The 23215-nt window shown below is 44.1% G+C and overlaps 1 protein-coding gene across 4 annotated transcripts in view; it reads right to left on the bottom strand.

The window, feature by feature from the left end:
* ST3GAL3 (ST3 beta-galactoside alpha-2,3-sialyltransferase 3) overlaps window positions 1–23215 on the bottom strand; it is a 279714-nt gene that overhangs the window by 68908 nt on the left and 187591 nt on the right. For all 4 annotated transcript variants that reach the window (XM_089514962.1, XM_089514963.1, XM_089514965.1 and 1 more), the window contains one exon: window positions 19283–19469. In XM_089514962.1, coding sequence (XP_089371088.1) covers window positions 19283–19469 — 187 coding nt within the window. The remainder of the gene's footprint in view (window positions 1–19282; window positions 19470–23215) is intronic.

Below are 23215 nucleotides of genomic sequence, written 5' to 3'. Positions count from 1 at the left end.
TGAGTCACTATAAATAGGTAAAAAGGATAAGCTTTCAATTGCATGGGCTAAGCTTGATTATCAACTCCTGTTGTAACAGAAAAATATTTTAAGGAGGTAGACTTCACAAGAATTATTTTACAGAAAATATGAACAAGTACTAAAGATGTGCACAGATGTAGTATGACCGAGCAATTAAACAGCAAAAAAGTAAGGAGGGAAATCAGATAGACAAAAAAATGGAAGAACTGCAGTACTCACTATCCACTATTATAGAAACCAAGAAGTTCTCTGCTCATTTTACTCCTGTGTAAACTAGATAACTACAGATTACATTGCAGACATATTTAAAAGAAGTCCTTATTACTCCTTTCCGTGATATTTTAAAAGATTACTTTAATAAGAAGCACTATAATATTTAGAAATTTGTATAGTTGATTCTAAGTGTTGAATACAATATGCCTCTAAGGAAAGATAGCATTATTTCCTGCCATGTTACAGATGCAGAAACCAAAGTTAAAAGAGAGAAGGGAGGTTTGCCTAAATCTACCTTGTGATTTCATGACAAAGACAACATATTGAGTTGTAGCTACCGCTCAGCTTCATATGGGGAAACAAATTACAGTGGAGCCATATCTTATGGGGCATAAGCCAAAAACCGTGTATACTTGAGCCCCATTCAATATAATGGGGATCAGGCATGGTGGTGTGCGTGTACCATTCTTTGTAAATTTCAGCGTAAGCTGAAAGCTGTGTATAGTCTGCCCGCGTATGGTGCAGGCGCACTGTACAGGCTAGGTGCTTAATTCTTTACTATTTCTGTGTTCCAAATTACCTCTCACATAGATTCCAAATATATATCAAGGATAGTGTATGAAGCAGAGAAATGGCAAGGAAAGTGTTAAACACTTTTGCAAGTTGTCTATTCCAAACCCACCCCCATTCCCCTTCTGAAGCTGTTTTGCTTTAGACCAGGGGTAGGCAACCTTTTTGAGCCGGGGGCCAGGTTGGTGTCCCTCCGGCGACTGGGGGGCCGAAGCCGGGGGTGGAGCTTCGACCCTCCGGGGCGGGGCCACGTGCGGGGGATGGAGCTTCCACCCTCCGGGGCGGGGCCATGTGCCGGGGGTGGAGCTTCCACCCTCCAGGGCGGGGCTGCGTGCCGGGGGCGGAGCTTCCACCCTCCGGGGGCCAGGCCTCCCCACCTTTGCTGGCCCCTGACGGGGCCCCAGGCCCCGTCAGAGACCGGCAAAAAAGCTGGTGGGGGCCACCAGAGCTGGAGGGCCCCCTGGAGGGCCCCAGCGACAGCACCGGGCCTCCCAGAGGCCCCCTGCTGTCCCTCGGAGCCCTCCTGGAGGGCCCCAGGGACGGCAAAGGGCCCCCCAGAGGCCCCCTGCAGCCCTCGGAGCCCTCCTGGAGGGCCCCAGGGACGGCAGCAGGCCCCCTGCCGCCCTCGGAGCCCTCCTGGAGGGCCCCAGGGACGGCAGAGGGCCCCCCAGAGGCCCCCTGCCACCCTCGGAGCCCTCCTGGAGGGCCCCAGAGATGGCAAAGAGCCCCCCAGAGGCCCCCTGCCGCACTCGGAGCCCTCCTGGAGGGCCCCAGGGAGGGCAGCGGGCCCCCCAGAGGCCCCCTGCCGCCCTTGGAGCCCTCCTGGAGGGCCCCAGGGACGGCAGCAGGCCCCCTGCTGCCCTCGGAGCCCTCCTGGAGGGCCCCAGGGACGGCAAAGGGCCCCCCAGAGGCCCCCTGCCGCCCTCGGAGCCCTACTGGAGGGCCCCAGGGACGGCAAAGGGCCCCCCAGAGGCCCCCTGCCGCCCTCGGAGCCCTCCTGGAGGGCCCCAGGGACGGCAAAGGGCCCCCCAGAGGCCCCCTGCCGCCCTCGGAGCCCTCCTGGAGCGCCCCAGAGACGGCAAAGGGCCCCCCAGAGGCCCCCTGCCGCACTCGGAGCCCTCCTGGAGGGCCCCAGGGAGGGCAGCGGGCCCCCCAGAGGCCCCCTGCCGCCCTCGGAGCCCTCCTGGAGGGCCCCAGGGACGGCAGCAGGCCCCCTGCCGCCCTCGGAGCCCTCCTGGAGGGCCCCAGAGACGGCAAAGGGCCCCCCAGAGGCCCCCTGCCGCCCTCGGAGCCCTCCTGGAGGGCCCCAGGGACGGCAGCAGGCCCCCTGCCACCCTCGGAGCCCTCCTGGAGGGCCCCAGGGACGGCAAAGGGCCCCCCAGAGGACCCCTGCCGCCCTCGGAGCCCTACTGGAGGGCCCCAGGGACGGCAAAGGGCCCCCAGAGGCCCCCTGCTGCCCTCGGAGCCCTCCTGGAGGGCCCCAGGGACGGCAAAGGGCCCCCCAGAGGCCCCCTGCCGCCCTCGGAGCCCTCCTGGAGGGCCCCAGGGACGGCAGCAGGCCCCCTGCCGCCCTCGGAGCCCTCCTGGAGGGCCCCAGGGACAGCAGCGGGCCCCCCAGAGGCCCCCTGCCACCCTCGGAGCCCTCCTGGAGGGCCCCAGGGACGGCAGCGGGCCCCCCAGAGGCCCCCTGCCGCCCTCGGAGCCCTCCTGGAGGGCCCCAGGGACGGCAGCGGGCCCCCCCAGAGGACCCCTGCCACCCTCGGAGCCCTCCTGGAGGGCCCCAGGGACAGCAGCGGGCCCCCCAGAGGCCCCTTGCCGCCCCCGGAGCCCTCCTGGAGGGCCCCAAGCATGGCAGCGGGCCTCCCAGAGGCCCACTGCCGCCTTCGGAGCCCTGCTGGAGGGCCCTAGAGACGGTAGCGGGCCTCTCAAAGGCCCGCCGCCGCGGCTGCCGCGACCGCCCATCGCGGCTTTTCGCCGCTCTGGGCGCCGCCATTTTGGGCGGCAAAATGGCGGCGAAGTCTCGCGCAACCTCCCCCGAGGTCGCGCGAGATTTCGCTGCCATTTTGGGTGAAAAAATGGCGGCGCCCATAGCCCCAGAGGCCGCTCTGGGCGCCGCCATTTTTTCACCTAAAATGGCCGCAAAGTCTCACGCGACCTCGAGGGAGGTCGTGCGAGACTTCGCCGCCATTTTGCCGCCCAAAATGGCGGCGCCCAGAGCAGCGAAATGCTGCGACGGGTGGCCACGGCGGCGGCAGCGGCGGCAGCAACGGGAGGCAGGGGCCGGCCGCCAGGCCTCCGCGGGCCGCATCCAGCCCGCGGGCCGGAGGTTGCCGACCCCTGCTTTAGAGTAAGGCAGTGAAACTTATTCAATTCAGGTTAAAGAGCTATAAATTTAGCTGTTGCACTGATTCATAGCAGTTTATCATACGGATTCTACAGGTCACTTCATATTAAGATAAACTGCCCTGCAAAGAAAATCTCAATCCTTTGCAACTTCACATACCAGGGATCAATACTGGAGAGTTGCATAAGTTTTGCACACCCTGTTTGCAGAGAAGAAACCAAAAATGTTTGGTAGGTCTTTAGGAAAGACAAAACCACTTAAAGTTGGAGGTGCTGTAAGAAGAGATTTCTGCACTTATGCTCCAGGAACAAGTATATGAAAATTACAAAGAACAATGAATGAGGAGGGAAACCAGCCCAAAAGCTCTGAATAACTAGGTAAAAGCAATTAACCTTTGATAATAGAAGGCCTGAAATTCTGAGGAGAAAAAGAAGAGTGTGCACTTAAACCCTACTGTTCTTCAGATCACTATGTGCTGTTTGTCTGACCCTACCCACTCAGGAATGCAGTTATTCAGCCCCTGACACCATTGCACAAGGGATAGGTAGGGATATCACAATGACAAATGGGATGAGTTTCAGCCAAAACATAAGTTGGTTAGGGTTCAGGTAAGTATTTACATTGAGCAACTCAAACCCTTAAGGTTACATTTGCCCCTGTGGGACGTAGGTGGAGGAGACAGAAGAAAAATGTGTTACAAAAATAAAAAGATGTTTAACCAAACAGAGATTTTTAGTTGGCAGCAGAAAAGTTTGCAACATATTAAAGGAGGCTTTCAGATGTGGTTCTCTGATAGTTTAGTTCCTATCAACAAAGTGACTTTGAAACATTCACCTATACTTAACCTAAGACCACCAAACAAAAATAAGGCTAAAGTAAAACTGAGAGATCCTAAAAAGTGAAGTGGAAGCTGGAATAAGAGAAATTGGTAAAAACAAGTCACCAGGAACGGACAATATTCCAGGAACAGACAATATTCCAACTGAACTGCTACAATGCACACAAACAGAAGCAGAAGACTCAGAAGAAAGAGGAGTGAAGATAGGAGGAAGAAACATCAACAATCTTAGATATGTGGATGACACCATATTACTAGTGGGAAACACCAGAGACTTGGAACATTTAACTAAAGAAGGTCAAAGATGAAACTACAAAGGCAGGCTTACTGCTAAACATCAAGAAAACAAAAACTGTGACCATGAAAGAAATATATAAATTTGACCTAGACAATGAAGAAATTGAAATAGTTAAAGATTTCCCATACCTAGGATCAAACATCAATCAGAATGGTGACTGCAGTGAAGAAATAAGAAGATGACTAGAGATGGGAAGGGCAGCTATGAAAGAAGTAGAGAAGATCCTAAAGAGTAAAGACGTAAAACCGAGCACTAAAGTTAGAATCATACAAGCCATAGTATTCCCCATCACCATGTAAGGATGTAAGAGCTGAACAATGAAAAAAGTGGATAGGAAAATCAACTCATTTGTGATGTGGTGTTGGAGAAGAGTTATGAGGATACCGTGGACAGCTAAAAGATAAACAATTGCGTCTTTGAACAGATCAAACCAGAACTCCCTCTAGAAGCCAAGATGACAAACCTGAGACTATTGTGCTTTGGCCACATCATGAGAAGGCATGACTCACTCAAAAAGACATTGGGGTTGTTCTCACTAGGTGAAACCCCGCGTTCTGAATCGAATCCAAGGAGTGGCGTTCCTATTAGGATCCGATTTAAACCTAGAACGGTTCTAGAGCAACCCGCAATCGTCTCCACTACAAATCGAATTGTAGAGCGGAATAAAATTTTGATTCGAGTTTTCCTCATTTAACGCGTGTTAAAAAAACACTAGGGTCTGACCTACATTTTTCCATTGATTCGATTTAGGAACCGGAGCATTTAAATAGGAACGACAGCCTTTGAAATTGCGTTAGATGAATGGGAGGAGCGGAGTGCGATGGGGCTGTCCTTGGGGGAGTTGCCCTTTCTGTCCCCATCCGTCTGGCTGTCGCCATTTTTGCTTCCCTCACCCCTTTGTCCGCTGTGGTCTTTCAATAAGAGATAAGGATTATTTTTATTTTTTATTTTAATGGTTTACAGGCGCTTAATCTCTTCAGCGCTTTAAGCGCCTGAAGTCCCGGCTGCTCAAGCGCCTGCATCTGCCAAAGGAGTACAAGGCTTCCCCCGGTGGATTGCAACCTCCCCTCTGTGTGGGGAGAGCCCATTTCTAACGGAGGAGAGGCATTCCCTGCCCGCTTGGGCACTGATCTCGCCCAGGCAGGGAAGGGAAGGCTCCTCGCGAGGAGGCATCTGATCTCGCCCAGGCAAGGAAGGGCTCTGATCAATGGGGGGGGGGGGGATAGAGCCTTTCTCCCTCCATTTCTCAAATGGAATCTGCCTTCTCCTCCAACCCTGGAAAGAGAATCTTTGGGAAGAGTGCTCCCTCCCTGCTTTTCCAGTAGCCTCCTTCATTGATCTCTGTGCTCTCTGAAGGGATTCTCCCTGGCTGTCAATGAAATGGAAACGATGCCAAAAGATAAATCGCTTCCAAATATTCCGGATTAACGTTACGTCATTCTGACGTACTATTGATTGACAGCTCCAAATAAGGTATGGAGGAGAAGAATCGCTTTATTTAAACACCGATTTCATGCCAAGTAGGAACGCTTGCAGGTAAAAACTTCGATTTAAACAACCAGATGGGAACGATGAACAAAGCGATTCGGATAGCGGGATAAGAACAGTGTTATTTTGAATCGATTTTATTAAAAACGTTGTATTTTAAATCGTTTCAAATCTTAAGTGGGAACAACCCGAAAAAAGCTTAGAAAGTTGGAGAGGAATAGAAAGAGAGGAAGACCACACACCAGATGGCTGGACTCAATTAGGGAGGTCATGGGCCTAAGTCTACAGGACTTAAGCAGAGCAGTGGAGGATAGGGGGATTTAGAGATGTCTCACCCATAGGGTTGCCATAAGTTGGAGCTGACTCAAGGGCTGTTAACAATCACAACAACAGAATTGAGGGTACTGCAAAACCTACCCCCCACCACTCGCAGATAGGGATGTTTCTGAAATGGTAGAAACTGAAATGTAATCATTATACACATTAAATGGAAATAGTTTTTTTAGAAATCTTCAATGCAAAGATACTTTTATCCATAGTACAGTATTGTAACTGACATGAGAGCCAGTAGGGTCTAGTGGTTTAAACGGTGGACTATAACTCTAGAGACCAGGGTTCAATTCCAAGCTTGGCCATGGAAACCCACTGGGTGATCTTGGGCTACTCACACAATTTTAGCTCCAGAAAACCTCATGTTAGGTTCACATTAGAGTTGCCATAAGTAAAAAATGACTTGAAGGCACACATGCAACAACAATTGGGTAATTAGATGCGTGCCCATCAGATGAGACTCAGCGGTCAACAAGGGCAGAAATTGCATAGGTCATTGCTTATAATATATATTTAAAGAACAAGACTTATAACAGTCGACAATATCTACCTACATACTTATACATATATACCAGCTTTCACTAGTTTTGGGGAGAATGCCACCCTAAAAATGTGAGAGATCACTTAGTTTTAGAAAGATACTGTTATGTCACCACAGTGACTAGCCTTATACTGAGAATTGTTCCATTTCCTATCTACCCTCCAAAAGAAGGTTTTCACCACGCAGAACAGTGCCAGCACTGCCAACAGTACACAGAACAAACCTGTACATTTTTGAGTATCTATGCATATCTGTTGGTCTGTGGGTGGCACATTGCTACAAGTCTTCTTATCTGCACCATTTGTAAATCATATCACCATTTAGATAGGGCAAGCAATTAGATAAGCTTGTATTACAAGAGGCAATATATACATGCTGGTTTATTTTTTCATGTGTACAGAGGCCTCAGGATTTCCTTGAATCCTGCTGGACAATTTTCCTTAAAACTATTCCAGCTACAACAGACATTTCTAAAAAGTGGAAGATCTTGTTGTAGAGGAGGAATCAAGAATTTCGGTGTATATGTGTTTTTAAACACCACCCACAACAGCCTATGCATTCTTGTGGTTGATGTTGAGAAATTCCTCCCTTATGTTTACATAAATGTGTATTGTGAACTTTTGAAGCAAATGACACTTTGAAAAGGTAACCTTTTTTGGGCTGTTCTTGCCAGGGAATTCTGGGAGTTATAGTCTAAAATCATATTTTGTCCATGCTCAACTACATTTTTGTTAATCAGTCTAAGGGTCCATTCAGACTACCTTTTAACCTGGTTCAGGATTCGAAATTTGCACGTGAAGTTCATATTGGGCCCGATTCTGTCACAATCCATGTCGAGGCTTGCACAAGGAAATGCCCCTTACCCTGGGGTATCCAGAATCGGGCTAAAACCCGTCTTTTCTCAAAAGACCCGGGTTCTGCAAAATATGAACTTGCCCACGATCATGATCGGGGCAAATTCAGGGAGGGATTAGGGTCAGAGGGTGGGCAGAGGTCAGAGCATTCCCTCCCTTCATCTGAGGGGAGGGGCAGGAAGAGGAGGAGAAGGAAAGAGCCGAAGGACTGGAGGCTGAGAGGAGGCAAAAGGGGAAATCAGGGTGACTTTTGGGCTGCAAAGGGCTGTAAGAGGGAGGGTGGGGGGGAGTGGAGAAAGTGATGGAGGAGGAGGAGGAGGAGGAGGAGGAAGGAGCCGTGGGAAGAAGGGAGCCATGGAGGGCATTTTCTAATGGAGCAGGAGGAGGAGGAGGAGGAAGGAGCCAGGGCAGCTTGGGAGGGGAGGGTCAGAAGGAAAGAGGAGGAGGAGGATTGCCAAGGGAAATTGGGCTGCGGGGCTAAGCCGGGGAATGTAGGGAAATCCAGCTGCAGCAGAAGGAGCCTCTTTTATTTCTGACAATTTATGCGCATGATTTTTTGGGTGACATGTCTGTGTGCTTGCTTGTGCTTTATTTCCTCTTGCTCCTGGATTATTATTATTATTATTATTATTATTATTATTATTATTATTATTATTATTATTGTATGAGGATGCTACAGTCAGAATGCCTGCGCTGCATTTCCCTTTTATTCCCAATTGATTCCATGGGTCAGTTGGAACTGATAGGTCACTCTCTCTCAGCCTCAGTGGAAGGCAATGGCAAAGCTCCTCTGAAGAGAATGTAGCAGGAGGAAAGGGGTCAGTTCAGGTCAGGTCAAAGGCAGGGCACAAACGGAGCTCCCATCAGGCACCTTCCTCCCTTTTTTATTTTTTTAAATTATTTTTGACAAAATATGCACATGTGTTTTTTTGCTTGAGGCAGATATATAGATAGATAGAACATGGCTAGCTGCTTGTTCACTTTCCCTTCTATTTGCTGGCTTCCAGCAAAGGGGAAATGTTGCAAATGGACTAGACTTTTTTTCCTTTGCGAATCAATCCTACAATTCGAATGTTACATTTGTTGCTCTTGTAAATTAGGCAATTGGCAAAATGATACATGCTTTTGCAAGGAATTCAGGGATAGCCCTGCATTGCTTTTAAAAGCAAAAAAGAATGCATGGCAATTGCATCCTTTTCTGGCATTTCTGAAGTGAGGAAATTATTATTATTATTATTATTATTATTATTATTATTATTATTATTACCTGTGTATGAGGCATTCTGGGGTGTGGCAAGGAGTGGGGGATACAGCATGCATTAGCTTGCATTTTGGGGTTGAAAATGGGGCCAAGGGCAGATCATAACCTGCACTGACCCAAATGCCCCTCCCACACACACACGCACAAGAGATTTTAAATTTTGACAAAATGTGTGCACTTTGGGGCATTTTGTGCATGGCTCTTTAAAAAAAAAGAGGAGGGGAGGACACTTCCGATACCCCTGCAAACGTCACCTATGATGATTGCTTGACTGACAGCAGGCGCCTTCAAGTTAAACCGGGTAAGGCATTCGGGTTAAAATGCCCCTCAAATCTAGTGGGCACTCGCTAACGGAGAGATTCAGGGGAGGAGCATCTGGATCTACCCAGTTCCACCCACGTTAAATGGGCCAGTGGGAATGGAGCCTAAATCTAAAGAGTTTATTTGCTATGCTAAAATGCAGAAGCTACATAGCAACTCTGCATGAAACTGCTGGGATAATTTGTGCTTAGTATTTTGGCAGCCTTCAGCCGTGTACAAGCAAAAGTAATAGTTTTGTCAATGTATTAGTGATAGTCTTTTGTAACTGTTAAATCCAATTCCTCTACTTTTAGTGCAGGCTTTTCTACAGTGTCAGTAATGAAACCAAGAATTAAATACAAGAAGACAGAAACAGTGAAAAAGAAGTATTCTGGTGATATAGGCATAGCAGAGACTGGTGGCGTCTTTGGGAGTAATTTCCAGGCACTTTTCACCTGAAAATCATGCCAAAAAACTTTTTAAATAACATGGGAATAGGAGGACTGGAGAACTGGCTGAGTGCTGTGTGAACCACATGTGACCCTCAAGCCAGTTTCCCCAGCCTTGTTTTAAAGAGAAATGTTTTTGATAAATATGCATGAAAATAGAATTTTATTTTCAAATGAATTTTTTAAATGCATACGTGAAATTAACATAGAAATAGGTCAAACTATAATTAAGATTTGAAAAATGAGAAACTGAGCGAAACTAACATTGACAACCCAGTCCATGCCTATCCTAGATAATCCCGTTGTTGTTGTTGTTAACTGCCTTCACGTCAATCTCGACCCCATGGCAACCCTATGGATGAGACATCTTCAGGCCCCCTGCCCTCTACTGCTCTGCTCAGCTTCTGCAAACTCATATACATGGTCTCTTTAATACAGTCCATCCATCTAGCATGTGGCCTTTCTCTCTTTCTACTTCCCTTCACCTTTCCTAACATCATTGTCTTTTCCAACGATTCATTCTTTCTCATGATGTGTCCAAAGTATGACAGTCTAAGTCTTGTCATCTTGGCTTCTAGAGATAGTTCTGGTTTGATCTGCTCTAGGACTCATTTGTTTGTCCTTTTGGCTGTCTATGGAATCCTCATCACCATTCTGCAGTACCACATCTCAAATGAGTTGATTTTCCTCCTATCTTCTTTCTTAACTGTCCAGCTTTCACACCCATACATGGTAATAGGGAATACAATGACCTGTATGATTCTGACTTTTGTGCTGAGTTACATGTCTTTGCATTGTAGGATCTTTTCTAGTTCTTTCATAGCTGCCCTCCCTATTCTTAATCTTCTTCTGATTTCCTGGCTGCAGTCCCCGTTCCAATCAATGTTTGATCCCAGATATGAGAACTCTTTTACTATTTCCTCATTGTCTAGTTTGAATGTGTGTAAGTTCTCTGTGGTCATTATTTTTGTTTTCTTTATGTTCAACAGTAAGCCTGCCTTTGCACTTTCTTCTTTGATCTTCCTTAGTAGTTGTTCCAGGTCTGCTAGATTCGCTACTAGAATTATGGTGTCATCATCATATCTCAGATTGTTGATATTTTGTCCTCCTATTTTCACTCCTCCCTACTCCATGTCTAAGCCTGCTTTCCTTACAATATGTTCAGCATATGAATTGAATAGGGTGATAAAATGCAGCCTTGTCTGACTCCATTGCCAATTGGGAACCATTCTGTTACTCCATATTCTGCCCTGACAGTAGCCTCTTGTCCTGAGTACAGATTCATCATTAGGACTATGAGATGTGTTGGCACTCCCATGTCTTTAAGGGCATTTCTTAGCATTTCATGATCTATGCAGTCAAAGTCTTTGCTACAGCCTATAAAGCATATGCCTTGCCTGAAAAGAAGGCCCTCCCTCCATCCAGCATCTTCCAGAGGAAGAGAAGGGCAGGTCAGCTACATCAGGTCTTACCTCAAAAGAAGAAGGCCCTCCCTCCATCCACCATCATCTAGAGGGAGAGAAATGCAAGCCATCTGGCCTGGAGGGAATGAAAAGGCAGGCCCAACTCCATCGGGTCTAGCCTAAAGAAGAAAAAGAGCCCTCCCTCCATGCCATCCGTCATCATCCAGACTGGGAGGGAGTGAAAAGGCAGGGTCAGCTCCATCGGGTCTGGCCTCAATTAAAAAGCAGTCTATCTGCCTTGGTCCAGGCATTAAGAAGGAGAGAAGAAATGCTGGACCTGATCCCCTTTCCCACCATCATTCCTTTCTCCTTTTGTGTCGTGTCTTTTTAGATTTTAAGTCTGAGGGCAGGGAGCCATATAATTAAAAAGATTGTATGTACAGTGCTGTGTAAATTTACAGCACTATATAAATATAATTTTTAAAACTGTTTTAATGTTTGAAATTACCATATATACTCATGTATAAGTCGACCTCATGTATAAGTCGAGGGCAGTTTTTGGATCCAAAATCATGGATTTTGATATGACCCGTGGATAAGTCGAGGGGCAAACACTGGAGGATGTTACAAAAGATCTAAAGGGGGGAGGGGGAACAAAGCACCACTTCCCTCCCTATATCTCACTCTCTGGACCTCTCCCAAGCATCAGTCTCAGCATGGAAAAGGGGAAACAAACCTCAGCGCGCACGTGTACACACACACACTCTTCCCCTTACCAAAAGATTCTCCAAGGCACATGGCTTGTGAAAAGGAGGACAGACCCCACTGTCTCTCTGCTTGTCACCCCCAGGACTCCAAGGTTCAGGGCTTGAAGAAATAGAGGACAGGCCTTTCTCTCTCTGCTTTTCACCCCCAGGACTTCAAGGCTCATAGCTAGCAGAAATGGAGGACAAACCTTTCTCTCTCTCTCCTTCTCACCCCCAGGACTTCCAGGCAAAACGTGGTACAAGCCAGGGCATACTTTCTGTGTGCTCCTTTCCTCAGCAAGTCAGCAGCAGCTTGTTACGTCTGGCTGCGCATAGGGTAGGATAAAATGTAGGGCAAATTGTAGGACAAAATTTAGCCCAAAATGTAGGAAATTAAAAAAATGGAGGACACAACCAACTAAAAGCAAAAAAATTAATATATATTAAAAAACATTAATATAAATCTTTATATCATAGAGATCTTGTTGCACCTCTGAGACTAAATGCAGCTGAGGAAGCAGACTCTCTCAGTTAATAATAATAATAATAATAATAATAATAATAATAATAATAATAATAATAATAGAATTAAGGGACATGTAGAGTTTGGAGCACCTCTGAGACCAAATGCATCTGAGGAAGCAGACTCTCTCAGATAATAATAATAATAATAATAATAATAATAATAATAATAATAGAATTAAGAGACATTCGGAGGCAGTGGTAGAGAAGGACCAGAGTTTGATCTGTTGCTTGGACATTAAAATACCCCACTGGGCTAAATCACACTCTCTTAGCCTCAGAAGTGGCAATGGCAACTCCTCTCTTTGCAAAGCCCTAGGGAAAGTCCTTCTCTCTCACCCTCAGAGGATACAATGGCAACCCCTCCCTGAAGAAACCTTGCCAAACCCTGGGGAAACCCTTCCTTCCTTCCTTCTCCCTCCAGAGAGAGTCCTACCAGGCTCTGCCTCTCTGCCTTCCTCCTCCACAACTCTCTCTCTAGTCCTCCCGGCATATATAAATAAAGCATAATAATAATAATAATAATAATAATAATAATAATAATAATAATAATATGCTGATTTTCTTTTGGAACTCCCTGCTACATTCCATTATCCAGCATATATTGGCAGTGTGATCCCTGGTGCATCTTCTTTTCCTGACCGCTGTTTGGATTTTTCTCTCCCTGTATAGTTGGAGCCTCTGTTGCAGAATTTTGAGCATGATTTTGTTTGCATGGCAGAATAGTGCTATGGTTCTATAGTTGCTGCACTCTCTTGTGTCTCCTTTTTTATGGATGAGGATGTATATTGATCACTTCCAATCTGTTCTCCATTGTTTTGTTTTCCATATCTGTTGACATATGTTGGTTAGCACTAGAGTTGATTCTATCAAAGTGGATTGCAACAGTTCTATTGGATATCATCTGTTCCTGGAGTCTTGTTTTTTGCCATTTTCTTTATTGCAGCTTCCACCTCAGTTTTTTAGAATTGGGGGTTCATCTTCATATGTCTTCCTGGTCTTGAATTGTGTTATTTTTATTAGGCCTTCCCTAATTGACCTCCTCGGAATGTTCACTCTCCAGTTGGGAATTGTCGTTTTTAATGGTATTTTAAGGTGAGAGGGAGATAGGGAATTGGATTTTATATGTTTTGCTATGTTTTTACTTATGATTTGTTGTGTTTTATTTTTATTGTTCTTATGTTTGTTGTTACCCGCCTCGATCCAATACAGGGAGAGGCGGGATACAAATAAATATTATTATTATAATTATGTCACTTCATTCCATGTGTCCTTCATGTTGTCGTCTCTTTTATATAATTCTTCTGTGTATTGTATCCATTGTCTTTTTATTCCTTCCTGGTCTTGAACTGTGTTATTTTTATTATTGTAGAGTGTCCTGGTCCCTGATTTGAATTTTCCTTTGATTTCTCAAATCTTGTGGAATAGGTCTCTCATTCTTCCCTTTTTGATGTCGTCCTCTATTTCTCTACATTACTCGTTGTAGTACTTTTCCTTATTTTTGCGTACTAGCTGATGTATTGTTGCATTCATGGTTCTTAGTTTATTCCTAGCTCCTTTTTATTTTGTTTCTCTTATTTCCTTTATTGCTTGTAGTGTTTTATTTGTAATCCATGGTTTCTTTACTTTATTTTTGTCTGTTGGAAGTGTCTTATACATTCTTCTTTTATTATGCCCTGGCTTCAGACCAAAGCTCTTCCGGTTCACAATCTATTAGTACTGCAAATCTGCTTCTTATATTGTCAATGAATTCTGTGGAAATGTTTAAATCGTATTTTGGTATGATGACTGGTTTTGTTCTCTACTTGAGTTTTACTTTTATTTTTGAAATGAGTAGTTTGTGATCTGTGCCACAATCAGCACCTGGTTTAGTATTGGCCACCAGTATGGAGGTTCGCCATCTTTTACTTCCAATTATGTCATCTATTGGGTTTTTGTATAGGCCATCTGGTGATGTCCATGTGTATAACCTTTTCTCTGGTTGTTTGAAAAATGTGTTTGCAATGAATAGGTTGTTCACTTCACAAAAATGTAACAGATGCTCACCTGCTTCATTCCTTTTGCTTAGTCCAAATCTGCCTACTGTTTTTGATTCTTCTTTACTTCCAACCTTTGCATCCCAATCTCCAATGATCAGTTTGATATCTTGTGTTGATGTGGTGTCAATTTCTTCCTGTACTCCTTTGTAAAATCTATCAATTTCTTCTTGTTCTGCCTCAGTGGTTGGTATATACTTGAATTATGGTGATGTTCACAGGTTTCCCGTGGAGCCTTATTGAGATGATTTGGTCTGATTTTGCATTGTATCCTCTGACTGCTTTTGTAACATCTTTTCTTAGTATGAAAGCCACCCTGCTTCTTCTTGTCTTTTCATTCCCTGAGCAGAACACTGTGTGGCTGCCTGATTCAAAATGGCCCATTCCTGTCCATTTTATCTCACTCACCCCCCGTACTGCTATGTTCATGCGTTGCATTTCCATTTTCATTATGGCTAGCTTCCCTTGGCTCATGCTTCTCACACTCTACATCCCTATTTTACATGTGGCGCTGCTTCTGATAAGCTTTGTCCTTCTGAGTGTTTACTGCTTGCTTCTCATATCTGACTGCCCTTAGCTGCTCTTGCAAGTGTGTTTTCTTTTAGTATCTATCTATCTATCTATCTATCTATCTATCTATCTATCTATCTATCAGTGCTCTTGTCCTGCCTATGTGACACTTTTGAGGTCTCCTCACAAGGTTTTCTAGGTGGGGGGAGGTTACACAAGAAGGACCATCTACACCTCACTGTGCGCAATGCTAACAAGTGTTAGCTATGATGTCACTGCCATTCTTCACTGCTGTTCTTTACCCACCACTACAGCTGCTGCCCAGAAGTTGTTTTCCTGTATCATTCTCCCTTCCCCTGCATTATTGTTGAATTGACTGTTTCCCTACCGTTCCCCTCCCTCCTCCTCCCTTCCCCTCTCATGACCTTCTTTATTTTAGTCTCTCATCTGTCTTCTGGCTCCTTGTTTGATTTTCTTTGTCCATTCTCTCTGTTTTCTCCTCTCCTCCCTCTGGAAGGCGGGGGGGGGGGGGGGCCGAGATGATCTGTGCCAGGGCTGAGATATGGCTGGGAGGGAAGTAGATGGAGTCTTTTCCCACCTCTTTTTGCTGCTTCCTGAGGATCCTTCAGGATGGAGGAGGGAATTAGATAATCCCTTACATTAGGAAATTTCATTTCTTGAAGTTGCTTTGGTAGCCTTGAAGAACCAAAGGAAGGACTGAAGAAAGAATGTGAAGATCCTGCCTCCAGTGAAACACCAATGAAGCAGAGGTTTGAGAGTCTGATATATCTTTGAGGAATCAAATGTTATTTGTTTACCAAGGACTAATTCTTGAGTTTTAGCAAGGCCAAATAATTTTACAAGCCAGTTAGAAAACTGAAAAGATTATAAAACAAGAGGAAAACATGGCACATTTAGTGATGTGTCTAATTCCGCTTGGTGATTAATAGCCTTGAAATCAGGCACCGGCATGAGTTAAACTTATGTTTTATAATGGACAGATGTGTTGAGGGTTTAGATATTCATAGCAAATTACTGATCATTGGCACTACACCATTCTCAGAAAACAGAAGGGGAAGAGAACCAGAGCCTTGAACATAAAGAAAATTAGTACAATCTAGGAAGCATGTATAGTCTACTAATACTAATGAACAATTGCATTATGAACTAACAGTAGGTGTGACAAGAAGCAAATATAGTTGTGGGAAGAGCACCCCCCCCCCTCAACTGTCATCTTCTGGCTTCAGAGGGAGTGAAAGGACAGGCCCAACGCCATTGGGCCTGAAGAGGAAGAGCCCTCCCCTCCCTCCTTCCAACTGTCATCTTCTGGCCTCAGAGGGAGTGAAAAGACAGCCCCAACGCCATCAGGCCTGAAGAGGAAGAGCCCTCCCCTCCTTCCTTCCAACTGTCATCTTCTGGCCTCAGAGGAAGTGAAAGGACAGCCCCAACGCCATCAGGCCTGAAGTGGAAGAGCCCTCCCCTCCTTCCTTCCAACTGGCATCTTCTGGCCTGGGAAGGAGTGAAAGGACAGGCCCAATGCCATCGGGCCCGGCCTCGATTAAGAAAAAGAGTCCTCCCACCAGTCCATCTGCCTTGGTCCAGGCCTTAGAGGGAGAGAAGAATGCTGGACCTGATGCCCTCCCCCCTCACCATTCCCTTCTCCTTTTATGTCATGTCTTTTTAGATTGTAAACCTGAGGGCAGGGAACCGTCTATTATCCCCTCTGTTGTAAGCCGCCCAGATTCCCAGTGATTGGGAGGCATATAAATAAATCCTATTATTATTATTATTATTATTATTATTATTATTATTATTATTATTATATCACCTGTTGACTTATGATAATCCCATTAATTTCATAGGGTCTTCTTAGGCAAGGAATACTCAGGTATGTGCACATGAGGTTTTGGCAGTTCCTTCCTCTAAAATATAGCCTATGGCACCTGGTATTTGTTGGTGGTCACTGCGTACTTATAAAGTAGAAATTTTAATTATTTTTAGAAAAATGAACATACTCAGGAAGACTAATGTTCTGTGTGTCAGAAATGGGAACAAGTAACAGAGCAGCAGCAGCTTGACAATTGTTTTATAAAAGGATTAGAAACCTTTTACAAACTTTCATGACACTTATAATAGCTCCTCTCTGAACATGCCTCTCAGTTTGCCCTGGAAAACCACTTCACTAGAACAAGGTGAAAAGGGGGGGAGGAAAGGGGAATTTCTGTTCCAGTACCTGTGTGTATATAACAGGAGGGAGGGAGTCAGTTTAACAGCTCTGCCTTCTGCCTTTCCCTATGCTCTCCTCTTGCTTAACCTGTGGTTGTGACTCATTCTTAAGTATCTTAAGTACCCATTTCCTCTTTGATGTAGGGCAAAGTGGATTAATTTTAACCTATCTGAATCACCCACTGATTTTCGATAGTAGCAGATAGCTCACACATTCAAGTAAATATGAACAAGACAAAATCATAGCTGGTGATGAGTTATACAACCAAGAGAACTTAGTTGCAGTTTATGTTGTAACACACTATAACCCACCTGTTTACATAATATTAATAGTCACCACCCACCCCAGAAAGGACTCACCATCAGTAGTAGTGAGGTGTCTCTGAAATCTCATAGGAAAGTATAAAAGACAAAACTGCTTTTCAGGGGATTTCACAGGCAGCTATGGCCAAATGCAATGTAGTGAAACTATTTCCTCCATTTATACACCCCTGCTTGCTTGCTCGCTCACTCACTCTCCCTCATTCTCTCTCTTGAGAGAGAGAGTGAAATTATTAAATATTAAAATCAACACCACAGGTTGTGCTGTACAAAAGGTGGACAATTGATTCTACTCATTCCCCCCACTCAAGCCTCTAGAACTCATTTTAGTGAGGGCCGAGAGAAGAACAATCCCAACTCACAGTAAGCCTTGTGGTTTTTACTCCTGGTGATGAACACAAGTTAGCGGTCAACTGTTGTGTGTAAGACAACAGTTGGCATCTGTGGACCTCTGGATATTATTAGATAACAGCACAGCAAATTGTGAAGGATGCTTGGAATTTAAATTCAAGAGCATATGGGGGAACCATAGATATCCACTCCTGGTGCATAGGATGAGGAAGCCACCAATTTTCCTTGTTCTTTGCTGAAATACAGCTGCATCCTATCAACCTCTAAAGTTAACCCTATGAACTGTGTGTCAGACGCACCTTTGCAATAAGGAAACTCTTGAGTGTGGCTGCACTTGCAAGCTGGTGCTCATTCACTGTCATACTTTCACTAATAAAGACAGCTTCTTGATGCCTCAGGGACTTGCTCCATAAGCTGCTCTTTTTGGCAAACCACTGGTGAAAGTAGGTACAGCTTTACTCTTGAGAGTGGGAAAAGCCTGGGAGCTAGGTATTTTCTGGGAAACCTTTGCCCTCACTTGGCTCCTTTATCAACATGAACCAGATGTTCACGGAAAGCCCTCTGCAGATGAAATTATTATTCTAAGGTAAAAAACTACCTTTGAATACAACCAACTAGATATCTTGTTTGCATAAACCAGACCTGTGTTCTCAAATTGGCCCAATTATTTCTGAAGTGTCTCAGCTGAGGTTGGCAAATTCTAAAGTATCTTTCTGCTGGCTCCTTATCCAGTAACACAGATCAAAAAATGCTGACACCTCCACACTAAAAGCATTGCTTTCTCCAACCTTTTGTTAATTTAGATGTCAGCCTGTAATAAAATACACTCCATGTGTGCACAGTGCAGCATATGCTGCATATGCCTCAAGCAGCTAAGAAAGTCTAGAATGAAACATGCAAGTACGACTAAGTCTGGAATTTCCTCATTAATGTCAAGCACTCATTAAAACCCTCTGTGGAATCTGCTCATCTATGGGCTGTGCAGACTGTATTGTGCTGAGAAATGCGGAGCCTCTTGATGGACTAGCTAACTTCCCTGATTTGTTTGAATTTACTAGCTATAGCTGATGGATTAATTTATCTGTCTTATTTCTATCAATAACAACTTGCTACAAGATAGCTTGAAAACAGATGCCCTTTCTACAGTATCATTTTAAATCATTTGTTACCTGGCTTCCAACCCCACATGTCTGCACAAATATCTGAACTGCTTCAACTGAATTTAGTAGGTATCTATACTCATGTTATTCTTGGATTAGGGAATATACTCATATTAGTGTAACTGAGGTAAATAGAAATGCCCAGAGTAGCAGATACAGTTAGCCCTCTGTATCCATGGATTCTTTATCCACAGATTCTAGCATCCACAGCTAGAAAACACACACACACACACACACACATTCTGAAGAGTAAACCTTGATTTTGCTATTTTATATAATAGACAACATTTTGCTATGCCACTGCATTTAATGGTACTTGATCATTCACAGATTTTGGTAACCATGGGGGATCCTGGAACCAACCCCAGTAAATACCAAGGGCCAACTCTATGTGCAAGAAACTTAGGCACTGCCCAGCACTGCGCTGCACTGGAAGTCCTGACTACAGCGAACAGTCATGAAATTACACAAATTCCTCTTTGAAAAGTGACTTATCTTACCACTTTTTCCTTGTAAACAATGTACTTCAGCCACTTGAAATCCTGCCACTTGAACCCTGCTAACACAAACAAAGAGTCCTTCTCATACTGCTCTGGTTTCTGGATGGCCCCTTCTGGGTATGTTATCCTCATTGTTGTCTTGCCACCAACATCTTTTTCAAAGCCTTTCACTGGAGCAGAGTTCAACCTGCAGGAAAACCAGAGAAGATCTCTGAGATGCATTTATTCCAGAATGTAATTGGGAATGGTGACAAAAATAAAAGCTAAATTAAATACTTATAAAAGTACCACTGTTATAAGCTACGAGATCATAACTGTCTGAAACAGTTAAAACTGAAACATTTAGAATTGGTTACACCTACCCATTCGATCATGTTTGTGTGCGTGTATACTAAGTGTCAGTGATGCTTGAGGACCAAGCTGGGAGACACCTCATCTCAAAATGATGGGGAGTAGAGCTCCCCTGCTTAGTCCGCAAACTGCCCACACTGAATGTAGAAAGTGGTAAACAAATTAGATTTCTATGAAGAAACAAACAAACAAACTACCACTAAAAATCTATTCTTCCACCAGCCCAAGGAAAGCTCAGAATTCATTTTAAGGCAACAGCCACAATTCTCAAGAGAAATACAAAGGAAACTGTCATTGTCCACTCTTATCCCTCTTACATCTTCTTGTTTTTTTCATACAACATATTGAACTTCTGTTAACCATTTAGTCTCTACTAAGGCTGTAATGCTGAGACTGATATATGTCACCACAGCTTGTCATACATAGTGTATTTCACCTGTTATTCAGTTTGTGGTTTAATTATAATTAGGAGATTGTGCTAGCTAGACTACCATACAAGATCCCACCAATGGCACTAGCCTTCCATCTGGGTGGGATTGCATGCTCCTGTAAGGAAAAAGTCTCTGCTGACAGCAGTGCTGCTGGTAGGGTCTCCCATGTCAGATAGGCTTTTGCTGAGGAGCCAGACTAAATGTGTCAAACAGATACTGGGCAGCAAAAGTAGTTGTGGGTGATACTGGCAGAGGACTTCTCTAACACTTGTTAGTGCTGTGGATCCTGATAATGTAAAAAAGATAATGTAAAAAAAATAGATTTGTGCTATTAAGCCTAACTGAGTGGAAGCCAGAACAACTCTGGACTAAAGCCAGGGATATTGTCAGGTAGGAGTGCAAAAATACATTTTCTGCAGTCAAAAAGAAAGAGAAGTGTTAATGGATGACAGATGAAACTCTTGAAGTAGTTAAAGACAGAAAAGAAGCAAAAGTAAAAGGGGACAGAAATAGAGTCAGAACTGTGAATGCAACTGTTAAGTGACTTGTGTGCAGGGACAAAGAGGACTACTATAATAATTAATGTAAAGAAATAGAAATTACAACATGAAGGAAGAACAAGAGACCACTTCCTCAAGATCCAGGAAATCAAAGGGAGAATTAAAACCCAAACTGGGGGTGTTTTATGACCAGCAGAGAAACATATTACATGACCAACTAGAAAGAAAAAGACAACAGAAACAATACACTGGAAAACTATATAAAAGAGATGAAAGGATGACAGACTAATTCAAGAAAAAACATTTGAAGAAAAGTCAACAATTTTAGAAAGTGAAGTGGAAGATGCACTCAGAGCACCTAGGAGAAATAAAAAATAAACACCAGGAACAGATGGAATATCAATAGCTTCAGGTTACAGAGATAGAATCTACTCTAGTTCTAACTAAAACCCATAAATGAATATAGAAAACAAAACAATGGCCCACAAATTGGAAACATTCAATATACATTCTAATCCCCAAGAAAGGGGACACCAGTGACTGTAGTAACCACCAGATCTCTCATGTATGCAAAGTGATGCTCAAATTCTACAACAAAGAATTTTACCATATATGGGACAAGAAATGCCCATTGTCCAAGCTGGATTAAGGAAAGGAAGAGGCACTAGGATCATGCAAACATACATTGGGTAAAGGTGCACATCAAAGATTTTCAGGAGAAAATCAGCCTGTGCTTTACAGCAAAGGCTTTGATTGTGTAGAACAGATCATGAAAAACTATGGATTGCTCTTAAAGAAATTGGTGTGTCATAACATTCGATTGTCCTGATGTGTACTCAGGACAAGAAACTACCATCAGGACAGAATATGGAAAAACTGAATGGTTTCCAATTGGCAAGGCTGCATTTATCACCCTATCTGTTTAACTTACATGCTGAACATATTATATGCATACATATAGCAGGATTAGATTCAGAGGAAAGAGGTATGAAAATTGGAGGAAGAAACATCAACAATTTAAGATACGCAGGTAACACCATATTACTAGTAGAAAACAGCAAAGGCTTTGAACAATTACTGGAAAAAGTGCAAAAGCAATTTTACAACTGAACATTTTTTTTAAAAAAATGACCACACATGATTTTCCTAACTTTAATGTCTTGATTTAGATGAAAGGCAGACACAATTTTCAGCAGAAAAGAAATGTCTCATTGCAGTACCATCTGATCCCCATGAAAGTGTAGGTAAAGCTGATCCAGCTGTAAGACACAGAGCTCACTAGCAATTCTGGTGGATCTAACTACTACTAGAAAAACTGTTTTCCAGATGAGTAGCCTTCAGCTTGAAAGGTGTCCTGGGCAGTTGAAAGAGGACCAGTTGTAGAATCCACTGGGAATTCAAGAAGCAAGAAGCCTTGTCGACACACTGGAGGTGCCAGGCTATTGCTGTCAGGTAACATGTGATGGAAAGCAGGGACAAGTCTTTAGAAAATAGGGAAACCAAAAAGTCCAGTATGTGGGTGACACTGGCAACCTTAGAAGAGACCCCTTTCAAATAAAATTCAGAAAATGTAGCCCACATATAGGTGTACAAGTGCTGAGTGGATGGCCTCTAGGCTGCAGCCATAACGTGTCTGAGTCAGGCAAAGGAATCACAGGAATATCCTCCAAGCTGTGGGCTTTATCATTTGAAGATCTGTATGTTTTATCCTGCCATCGTTGCGTGTCAACAGGTCTAGAAGTAGTAGAGGCCTGAGATATTGACTTTGGAGAGGGGCAGAAGAGGGGCAAACCATGGCTGCCTTGCCAATCACAGGGTGATCAATAAGCTCCTGACTCTGTCTTGTTGAATCTCTGTCTTGTGTCTCAAACCTCTTAAGCAGAAGATGCTGCATTGCCTGTTCTGAAGTGATATGAAAAAAGGCTGATGGCCAGCATTCCCCACCTCCAGAAGATGGTCTGAAGGGTGCCCATGTGTAGCTTCCATTTGTGAAAGGACACTAGTACTTGGTTCAAGGTGTCCACAAGAGTGTTTCCTTTCCCTCACAAGTGAATAGCAGAAAACAGAATATTCTTTCGAATGCACCAATCCCGTAACTTGATCGAGAAACAGAGAAGGGTGTCTACCATATATAAGCAACTATAAGTCGATCTTATTATAAGTTGAGGGCAAGTTTGGGGGCCAAAATTATGGATTTTGATATGACCCATGATTAGTCGAGGGAAAAATCTAGGGGCATATAGTAAAGGATCTAAAGGATGAAGCAAAGGAAAACAATGTCAAAAAATTCCAGTAGCCATAACTCTTGCCGTTCACTCTTAAAGCTGGATAAGATGAGAGAGCAAAGGCGGTCGGTGCTTCCAGGACAGATTATACTCTTGCCTTTCACAAGGCGATGGTTCCTTCTTTTAAATAAGAGTTAAGATACAATACTTACATTGACCCATGGATAAGTCAACTTAGGTTTTTGGGGTTAATTTTTTATTTAAATTTCTAGACATATACATCAGTATATACAGTAATTGTGCTCCCCTTTGTTTAGGTAGAAGACTATGGTGTTGTTGTTCAAGACTACCTGAACAACATTTCCTTGAAGAAGCATTTTGAAGGCCCAAAAGGCTTTCAGCATAGCCAGGAATTCATGGGCATAG

The sequence above is a fragment of the Sceloporus occidentalis genome, unplaced genomic scaffold (genome assembly GCF_023333645.1).
Source record: "Sceloporus occidentalis isolate IW3139 unplaced genomic scaffold, rSceOcc1.0.p SCAF_3, whole genome shotgun sequence".
Classification (NCBI taxonomy): Eukaryota; Metazoa; Chordata; class Lepidosauria; order Squamata; family Phrynosomatidae; genus Sceloporus; species Sceloporus occidentalis.
The sequence above is the reverse complement of the archived record's forward strand: the minus strand, read 5'-3'. Positions and strand labels throughout refer to the sequence as shown.